Source organism: Sinocyclocheilus grahami, unplaced genomic scaffold (genome assembly GCF_001515645.1).
Source record: "Sinocyclocheilus grahami isolate Dianchi unplaced genomic scaffold, SAMN03320097.WGS_v1.1 scaffold375.1, whole genome shotgun sequence".
NCBI classification, from domain to species: domain Eukaryota; kingdom Metazoa; phylum Chordata; class Actinopteri; order Cypriniformes; family Cyprinidae; genus Sinocyclocheilus; species Sinocyclocheilus grahami.
Genome location: NW_015505554.1, coordinates 664047 through 675374, shown reverse-complemented (window position 1 = coordinate 675374; position 11328 = coordinate 664047). Strand labels below are relative to the sequence as shown.

The 11328-nt window shown below is 36.2% G+C and overlaps 1 protein-coding gene across 1 annotated transcript in view; it reads left to right on the top strand.

Annotated features, from left to right (window-relative positions):
- Positions 1 to 11328, top strand: part of LOC107549559 (WD repeat-containing protein 46-like) — a 51858-nt gene that overhangs the window by 27802 nt on the left and 12728 nt on the right. Inside the window, exon 6 of the mRNA XM_016230688.1 lies at positions 5466 to 5527. Coding sequence (XP_016086174.1) covers positions 5466 to 5527 — 62 coding nt within the window. The remainder of the gene's footprint in view (positions 1 to 5465; positions 5528 to 11328) is intronic.

Here is an 11328-nt window from a genome sequence, read left to right as displayed (position 1 = left end):
ACCAATATTTTTATTGCATTTGTAAATTTTTTAAATATTGGGTACAGAAACCAAAAGAGTGTATAATGTTAGTTGGTTAACTTTTATTTATCAAATAGACACAGTCAAACCAAAATTTATTCAGACACCTTCAACATTTCTCACATTATCACAGTTTATTCGCTATAGTTTAGAAAATGGTAATAAATTATAACAAGAACTCGAAACGGAGTCAGAACAAATTCAGCTTGATAATGTTAGATAACTTTGATAGAAAGGTATTGTAGCCTAATGGATTACAATCAACCAAAAATCAGACAGCTGTTAGTATGACAGTATTGACACAACTATCAATACTTAGTCGGGCAGCCATTAGCCTTAATGACAGCCTGTAGTCTCCTGGGCATGCTGTCATCCAGCTTCATGCAAACTTGACCTTCAATTTTTGGTCCCAAATTTGTATCAGTTTTACTGGTAGTCCACTGTATGAAGAAATTTGTCGGTATGATTTGTCACGGTTTACTTTATTTTGCTATCCTCACTTACATAAATGAACTATAGTGTCATGTACCCACTAGTAAAAAATATAAAAAATTATATCTGGTCTCTGAATAATTTTTGGTTTCACTGTATATCCTTCTGTTATTTTCACACTTAATTATGCCCATTAAAATGTATTTTAGAAGTTTTTGTTACTTTCACTGTTAATTTTTTGCTCTATGGTACATCATCTTTAATTTTATAGCATTAGAGCTGCTCCATTGCAGCGGCTTAGTACTGTAATCACGCGCTTTGCTGTAATAATGCAGTTATACATCTCCTAACTGTGATATTTTCAGAAATAGAAGTCGAAACATGCTGCGATTTATATTCCAAAGCCACTCATATAATGCAAAAACACTCAAGCAAGCAAAACGCGCAACGCGTGCACGTATTTGTACTGGTGCAGAATAGTACAGCCTAGCGCATTTCACACAAGCTGCTAGATTCACTTTCGCCAGAAAGTCGTGTATGCCTAAGGTTAAAAATAAATGATATTTATAGTGAATGCCACTATAAATGGTCTTATTTAAACGATTTAGTTTTTATCCAAATGATGCGTGTGCTAAGTGAGTGAACATCAAAGATCACACAACAGAAGTTAGTACGCTCTCTCTCTCTCTCTCTCTCTCTCCCTACCGTTAAGTAACTTGTGCATTGTTTTACTTGTTTTTGACGTATCCGACCGAACTACGAATTTTCCAGTGATGTCTGTGAGAAAGGTATATTCACTCGACAAGCTCACGCATCTGCGCCGCCGTGCGCTCAATCCACTCAGCGCGCTTTGCTTATCAACTCGCGCACATCAGCTATACAGGCGTTGATACTGAATTGTTTAACATTATATTCATTGCAGACATATACTTCGTAGACATCCTTAATCTCTAAAAACTCCATTCTGCTGTCTGTTGTTCTGTTTTCGGTGTTTCATTGTCTATGGCACTTATCACATGCTGTGTGGTATCGGCGCTTGGTATCGGGGCATTTTAACGAGTACGAGTACAGGAGTTCAGTATCGGGACCGATACCAGTATCGGTATCGGTGCATCCCTACTTAAAACCTATTCACAAAGCTGCTGAGACAAACTTTTACTAAGGAATAGAGAGATGTTTAGTAGGGATGGGCGGATTGATCTGTAAGTATCGATACTTTCGATCATCACATAAAAATATCGATTCTAAAGTGCATTTTGTAACCATTAATTGTATTTATCAAGAAATTTGGTGCATAAAATAAGCTTCTAAGTGGAAATATTATTAATAATTGTGTTGGATAGAACCATTTCTCCTGCTCATCGGAATACACGCAAATGCTGAAAGATAGAACCAATCAATCACAGACAGCATTCGCTGCTGACGCATGGCTCACAGTGCTTGTTCAAATAGGGCTGCATTTCCCAAAAGCATCACAAACATAAGTAGATCTTAAGAAACCATTGCCACATTATTACATTAGCCTACATAACATTGTTACTATATATAAAATTAATTCTGAAAAATTCATCACGGTTTCCACACAAATATGAAGCAGCAATAATAAATATTTCTTGAGCAGCAAATGATATTAGAATAATTTCTGAAGGATCATGTGACACTGAAGGAAAATTCAGCTTTGATCACAGATGCATTTTAAATTACATTTTAAAATATATTAAAATAGAAAAAAAAATCTTTTTAATGGTTAGATTTCACAATATTGCTGCTTTTGTTTTTTTTTGTGTTTTTTTCTTCAAATAAGTGCAGCCTTGGTGAGCATGAGACTTAAAAAATATTACGAAATCTTGCTGACCCCAAACTTTTGTGTACATGTAACATTTATTTTAAATTGGCTAGTTTGTGCAAGTACATTTATTTAAACTTGTTGTTAAAAGTTCAAATGGATTGTGTTATGTTTTGTAATTGCTGTTAATAAATCTGTCAGAAAAAAATATGCTAAAGTTTCACCTTTAGGGGTACAACAGCCTGGCAGCCTTTTACAAAAATTAACCATGGCTCTATTACAGTAACCACAGTTTACCATAGTATTTGTACTAAAACTGCAGTAACCACAAATTTACAATGGTAATAATAATACATTTTAGTACTTATGTAACACCATGTTTATTTCTCATGAGGTATCATCAAAGGTGCATCTTTGTAACTTATCTACCCTTAAAGCATGCGTACTTGTATGGCACTAATATGCTCCCTTTTAGGGATATAGTTGCACCTTTGAGGTTACTGCCCCAGTAAAGGGCTAAAATACAATTATAGTATATTTTATTTCTGACAGTGTAAACAAAAAAGGCCTATGGAATGTTAAATTGGCTTTAAAATCTAATATTAAATGAGTATAATTACTGATTATATTCTTTTAATAATTGAAAAGATCAGTTTAGTTTATAGGTATCAGTATCGATATCGACAATACTGGGCTTGAAAATATCGGTATTGGATCAAAAATAAAATAAGAGGTATCACCCATCCCTACCCTTTAGCTAAGAGTAAAGGGGCGGGGTTGACCTCGTTGCTATCGATGATGTCAGCATGATTACTAACTATGCTCACAGTGATTGGCTGATAGTCTCTGTCAGAGATTTATTCATAGAAATATTGTAGAGCACGATGTTGCCATATATAAAGGTATAAAAATACAAATTTTGCCACATTCAAATAAAGATTTTAAAATGCAGGATAAGTGTCACTAATTAAACAAGTATATGTTCAGCTAATTGTCAGCCTCTTACATGTATGTTTCGTAAACAATTAGTGAATATGCATATAAACAGCCTTTTAATTAACAGAGTAGAATAATCATGGCTAATAGTAATACATGCAAACGTAAAAACAAAAAAAAAACGGACGCAAGAACAGCTGTTACTTCTTGCCCAACTGGTTAATGAAAACAAGGATATAATCAAAGGACAATTTGGAGTTGGGATAACCTCCAAAACGATAGGCGATACCTAAAAAATTTTCTAAAATGTTTACATTCAGAGGCAGATTGCCGGCAACAGCCATTTTAGGATAGTTTGTGGTTTGATCTTAGTGACTTAGGAGTCCTCTTCATTACGCCTAACCTTTCACAGATTTAGGAGCTAGTTTTAGTGCTAAATCGCTTTGTGAAATACTCTTAGAGCAAAAATTTAGGATTGACACGCCCATTATTTTTAAGGTTTTCTCCTAAATCGGCGAGTTATGAGCTACTTTTAGCCTTAAGATGTTTTGTGAATACGGGCCCTGATTTACAACTGTTCATTGTTAGTTTATGAACATTAATTAATATGATATAATTAATATAAACCGATATAACTTTGGGTTTTAATAATGCGTTTGTAAAGGTTGAAATTAATATTAACTGAGATTAATAAATGCTTTAGAATGAAGTATTTTTTATTGTTAGTTCATGTTAACTAATGTTAGAATTTTTTTTTCACGTATGAATCGTAAACAGAAGGCAGCAGTCAGCTGCGATAGCAGTGCAGCACCAGGACAGTTTAGAGAATGCACATGGCAGGTTTGAAATGAGGGAAGCATTATGAATGAAGCTTTCTTGACAACCATATTGATGTTTTGATACATAGAAAATAGCCTTATATCATGTAGGGTTACCGGCACACATCAGGCTTTACACACAAGAAGCTTGTTCAACATGGACACCCAGCCGGTTATCATTATCACCAATATCCTATAATGTATTTTAATATGAATAAAATAGTTCAATGTAAAATATTTAGCCTAGATATTAGAAATTAATTTATTAGAAATTAAGTAAAACAATAACATGACATTGAAAAAATAATAATTGAGAAAAACTTTGATTAAAGTTTAATTACATCTGTGAGTTGTATGTAATAGATCTAGGGGGCTTCAAGGACAAAAGGTTATAAAAGTTGTTTCAGATCACACGTTTCTGTGAAGGATCCAGTAGAGGAAGAGGAATTACGTGCAGTTCATCAGTCTTTTCATTTCATTTCTTTTATATTTTCAGTTTTATTTTAATTTTAGTTAAAAAAAATATATATATATATATATACACACACACACACACACACACACACACACACACACACACACAAAAGTCTCTTCTGCTCATCAAGGCTGCATTTATTTGATCAAAAATACAGAAAAAAAACAGGAACAGTGCGAAATATTATTGCAATTAACAGTTTTCTTTTTTAAGAGTTTTCTATTTGAATATACTTTAAAGTATTATTTATTCCTGTGATCAAAGCTGAATTTTCAGAATCCTTCAGAAATCATTCTAATATGCTGATTTATTATCAATGTTGGAAACAGTTGTGCTGCTTAATATTTTTTTCAGAACCTGTGATACGTTTTTCAGGATTCATTGATGAACAAAAAGTTTAAAGAACAGCATTTATATAAAATAGAAATCTTTTGTAACTATTAACTACCGTTCAAAAGTTTGGGGTCAGAGAATGTAAATACATGTATGAAATGAAAAAAATTAAATTTTTGATGTTATTGATGTTGATTTACTTGACTTTTTCCTTCAGTATAACCGTAAATAGGATTTTTAGCTGAAACCATGAACCTTGGTGATGTGCCTTGCCACATAGATTTTGTGTACAGTAAATAAGAACTCAATCATCAAGGTTATTATTTGATCACCATCTTAATTAATTAATTGAAAAGCACAGGTAAAGGCTTACATGAACAGTCTGCCCTCCTTAGATTTATCAGTGGAAAATGTGTTTTATTATGTGCTGTCCAGGGAACTACTCTTCTGTTTTTGGACCATATTTAATATGGATTACCGAGCAGTACTGCAGGAGTCTAGAGATATGTATATTTGTAAAAAAACAAAAATTTAAATGTAGTGTAAAATATTTGATTTGTTTACAGACCTTACCAACTACAAGTTTTTATGAAGGAGTCTATGTGTGATTCATTTTATTTTGTATGTTCCACTGTTTTTTTTTCTTCTTTCCCTCTCCCTACAGTACTTCAACTTGCATCTTTCCCAGTTTGGGCCATATAGGCTTGACTACGGCAGAACTGGACGGTATGTGCTAAAGAATAATATAATTATTTAAATAGACAATTTTAGTTACAGAATATTACAAATATAGCATTGCATTAATATTTAGAGGAAATTTGAACGTTCTACTTAATACTCCAGTTCAGAATGGATGGATTAGTAGATGTATTATCGGGTTCAAGTGTCAGTAACAAATATCCTTTAGAAACCTTTAGAGATTTAGTGTTAAAAGGTCATGAAACCCCAGATTACTTTTTCTGAGATTTTAGCAGAGGTGTTTGTGTTGTACATCATAGAAGACAATGTTAGCATCCGATAATTTTTACTGTTTGAGAAAACAGATTAATTTTAAGCTTTTTTTCATCTTCTGGGTTTAAAGGGGTCATATGATGCGATTTCAAGTTTTCCTTTCTCTTTGGAGTGTTACAAGCTGATTGTGCATAGATAAGATCCCTGAAGTTGCAAAGACTAAAGTCTCAAAACCAAAGAGATATTCTTTATCAAAGTTAAGACTCTGCCACGCCCCCCCTAAAACAGCTCGTTCTAACACGCCCCCACATATCTACCTCACTATGTGGAAATATTTGCATAATGCAGCCCAAATGTGCACGCAAAGAAAGAAGGCGTGGTTTCAGGAACAGCAGTTAGTGTTGAAGCAGCCATTTACACCAAATAATGATCTTTAAAAAAGCATCATATGACACCTTTAAAATCTTCATCGTGTTAACGTCACAATACGTGGCAAAGGACTATAGAACATCGATGACACGTCGAATTCATTATCTTCTTGTCGATCCACCAGTTCACATTTACAACTGCATGTTTTCTGCGTAAAAATAAGTTTAGTTTTTGGCTTTGGTCTAAACAAAGAGCAGAAGGGCTTATTGAAAAATACAAATTAATTCTCTGCCAGCAGGTGGTGCTTTTCGCCAGGAATATAGCCATTTCCCCTGTAACCGCAGTAATAAAAAAAGCAATGCAGCACCTGACTTTGAAACTTAAAGCCCTCATATTTAATCAATTAAACCATAGCCTTTTGAAGTGTAAGCTATATCTCATTATATATATATTTACATGTATATTTAGTTTTTTTCACTGGTGCACCACCTGAGTCTTCTCCTCCCATTTCTACCAGTGATCATTGTTTCCTTCCGCGGTACTCCCTGCGCACATATCAATAGCATCACCGGGGTGTATGTTGCCAAGTTGAGGGGACAAATGGGTTGAAATTTATATGCGTCGATCGTGTGAGAAAGAACACGTTCATACAAGATCTGGCAACTGGACAACCTTGGAATTTGTTGTTGTGATTATTCATATAATGAGGTTTGGCCCATTACAAATTACAGGCGTTTTACTGGAAGCTAATGTAGCAAACATAAAATACGCCCAGTGGGATTTTTTTTAATAAAAAGATAAAAAATACGGGAAAATATTTAAACGGGATCATAGCGGGATAGAATGGTAAAATTCGGGAAAAACGGGAGGGTTGACAGGTTTGACCCGAAGCGGTGTGTGTTGTCTGTCTCCCCTCTTCCCCCTCCACTCGCAGCGCACCACGCCCACTTTTTTAGCGTTTTTTAAAAACTGTGTAGAGAACTAACCAGTGCTGAAACGGGGTTTCATGAGCCTTTAAACAAGTTTTCAGTATTCATGTTGGTGAAAACCCTTCTTTATGTATTCTGCCCTCACTTTGGTGTCTGTCTTCCCGAAGTTAGACAGATTTATTCCAACACGTAGACTTATGGGACAATTCCTGCTTTATTCCACACCACGTTGAGTTTGTTAAAACTACAGAAAGTAGTATAGTAAGAACACGACAGTATCTCAATTTAGTCCATGTACGCACTGCAAATTTCAGCTGTGACAACCGCATTTAAATGCGGGAGTGAGTCCCGTAAAGTATCGTTTCATGTGTGTACAGAACACGACCCACTCCCGAAACTGCCATGTATGGCAGCGTGGTATCCATAGCAACGTTGTGGCGTCTCAGAGAGAATGGAGGCCCACAGGTTAGCTAGTTTTGTGTTAGTTAGCTGCTGTTGACAAAACAAACATTAGACTGCAAAAATCCATGCAAAACGTTATTAAATCGCAGTCGTCGGGATTTGCTCGTAATCTAGTTTTGTTCTTTAAACTGTTGTTATTGAACAGCCTACACTATCTTGACCGCAACTGCTCGGTCCACAATACACCTCTCTCCGCCATCCTGTCAGATCTGTGGTAAACACTTAACGTCTGACAATGCACGCACATTGCTTCTCGTGACATCATCATACTAGTTGTCTGGTTCTGTACACACTGCATAGAATTGCTGTAAATGCGGTTGTCACTACCTGTATCTTTCGGGAGTTAATACGGTTGTCACTCCCGTATTTTAGTGAATTATGTGTGTACAGAACGCTATTAAGGAGTAAAAGGTGAACTGACAACCGAATTTAGCTGCAGTGTGTACGTGGCCTTAGTTTCATTTGTAGTATATAGTTCTTTCACAGCTTAATAAACAATAAATTCAGCAAATTGTAATCAAATTAACCATAAAATCTTACAGACAATGCTTTCTACAGAGGATCAAAAGATGAATGGCTGCTACAAGTTTGTTGTGTGAAATTCTACTTAAAGCTACTAACTGAATAAAACGTCTTTGAATGTTACTATGGGAACTATATTTTAAAGGAAGCTACACGACTAGGTATCAGAATTATGATCACTACAAACATTAAACTTTAAATAGATGATTCAGAACCTTATGTATTTAAAATTAAAAACACAGATGAGTCAAATAACTGTCATGTTTCTGTTCTTTTGTATTTTGGTTTTCTCTGGGGCGTTTCTCTTTCTGTTCCCCTGCATTAGTTCCCTGGTTAATCTGTTTCCTTAGTTATTCATTAGTCTCACTGGTTGTTAATTAGCCCCACACCTGTTCTGTTTCTCCCTTCTCTTTCTCCCCTGTATTTAAGTCTTCTGTTTCCCTCAGTTCATCATCTGCTATTATTTGAATTTACGTTGCTGAGCTTTTAATACTCTTTGTTTATGGACTTGTGGATATTCTCCTGGGGCCTCATTTATCAACAGTTGTGTGCGTAATGAGTGCGTGAGAACAGTTTCACGCAAAGTGTGGAATCTACAAACTTGTATTTATACGTGGAAATGCTTACGCATTACACATGCTTACGCAGAGAATCTAGGGGTAGAATAGCGACACTACACATAAAAAGCATTTAAGAGTGTCACAGTATGCATTAAGCAATCCACACATGTCCTGTTGTTTCCTTTAATTATAAAACACTAGGGCTGGGTATCGTTCAAAAATTTTCGATACCGATACGATACCTTGACTTCGATACCGGTTCCTGAACGATACTTTTTCAGATACCAATTTTATGAAATCAGTTTTAACAAGATTACATTATCTAAAAAAAAAAAAACTTGGGTTTCATTTTTCAGCTTGTTGATGTTTATTCAGACTCAAAGACTTATCTCCTGAGCCACTGCACAAAGGAACAAAATGTAACCAACACAATAAAATAAAAAATAAGTTCAAATAGTTTTAATAAAACTCAAATAGTCTTCAGTTTACACATCTGTTAGGCTACATTTACACGAGTGCATCGTTTTAAAACGCATATCTCAGACAGAATCATAATTTCTATTAATTTTCCACTGATTAACTGATGAGCATTAGCAGCTTCTAGTGCTGTCTACCTGTGTTCTCTCTTCCACAATCACTGTTCTGACTCCGAGGTAATAACATATTTAATTTCAGCAACATTACATGGCCAAAACACACATTGAACAGCAATCGGAAGTTATTAAAAACACTCAATGGTGGTTTAAAGTGAGTTTTGAGTAAAAGCGGAATATAAATCTTATGTCGCATGATGCTACAGTGTGCATGAATGGTCACGTAACAAGCGCTTTTGGTCATGTAGTATGAACGGACATCTGCATATGATTGGAACTCCACGCAGCTCGCACACTACTCTCCACTGGAAATGAATCACTTCCGGTCTGTCGTTTGTCTGATATAGTGGAAAGCCGGCTTGAAACGCAGTGTAAATGCCAGTATGACGAGGATCGTTTTCATTTTAAAACAAAAATGCACCAATGTAAATGTAGCCTTATATTTAAGGGGGCTGGGACGCTTTCACACTACAGCCTCACACTACAGCCCCCCCCCCCCTTCCATCCTCTCCCCTCCTTGCTGAACACAATCGATTTCGAAAGTGAAACCGTAAAAAGAGCGCGCATAAGAAATCGATTGCATGCTTTCGCGAGCGTCTTCAATGGCACGCGATCATAGATTGCATGCTTCCCACCCGTGTCTGGTGTAACTGGTGTAAACTAGGTGTGTTCGACTTGACGCGGACTGACTGTGTAGACCGATCGGTGTATTACAGTACCATGAGAGCTAGAGAGCAGACTGCTCCGTACGCTTTCGAATCGCTCTCGCGATGTCAAACACATATCGATCTGTGCCGCGCCGCTTCTAGTTGAACACACCTAGTGCTGCAGGCTTATTGGCCCACGGATGTTGATGAGATTAACCCCTTAGGTATCGAAATTTGGTGCCAAACGACGAGATGTTTTTCGATACTCGATGGTATCGAGGCAATTCGGTCGGTGCCTAAAAAGTATCGAACTCGATACCCAGCCCTATAAAACACTCAATTTATCATTTGTCTAGTTTTAAACAGACAAGTTGCCTAATTGGTGTCAAACCCTATAAACAGCTGTGACAAATGTTTGTCTCAGTGCAATGGCTTATCTTGTGTTATTATAAGACTTGGCAAACAATCCACTCTGCAGAGAACACATTTTCAAAGACCACGCTGAGAGAGAGCACAGAATGGGTTTTCAGTCGGTACCACTTTCTTTGCCATGATTTCGGTGAGGACACATACATTCACGTGATTTATTAAGGGAGGTGTTGTCACCATATATGGTTCATTGGAGGCGTTTCCGAATACAAATGACCATGAACATGAACAAGCATGTTACTTACCCACATGGGGGATTTATCAACAATGATTGCTTACTCATGTGTAAGAACTGTGCGCGCATGTTTGATAAATACGTATTTTCTTGTACATTCTAAATTTCATTCGTAGGACAAAACATAGAACCTTTTTTCTACGCACTTTTGATAAATGAGGGCTGTAGGAAACTTTTTCCTCGTCGAAGCAGAAACCAGGAGACGTTGGGATATCTTTCATACAGAAGTCACTCTTTACTGAGGACTCGCTGTGCGTCGCTGCAGTCATCCAAGTCTGACTATAGCTCAGCACAGTAGAGTTTATATACATTAAGGGGGCGGGATTCATTCAGTAGAAGTGGCGACAATCTAAACAAAGCATGCAAATGCAATACAGGAATCAGTCCGTTACCGGAATTTCTCCAGCCCTGATCTCATCAGCATAACAGTGTCATTTAAATGCATAGGTGCTAATCCAATCAGCATAACTACTCAAAGACTGGGGCAGAGGCACCAAGAGCCATTACAAACAAAAGGTGACTTTCTCAGTAATTTGGTTAATTTGACTAACAATAAGAGAAACCGGAACAGACAGGAACCTCTTGCTACACTTTGTTTAAGATAATCATTTGTCTGATGTAATTTACCTTAAATGCTAAATACAATGTACTTCACCTTAGTTTTTCATGTGATGCTATGTCAGAACATAGGATCAGCATATTTTAAACAGATTCTTAAATTTGTAATCCCACAATTCCCCCTTTGAGAGTTCTAATAACTCTCACAAAATACAAATTTAGACACTTAAAAGTTAATTCTTGTAACCTGTGATCGTTACAGGCACATAGCA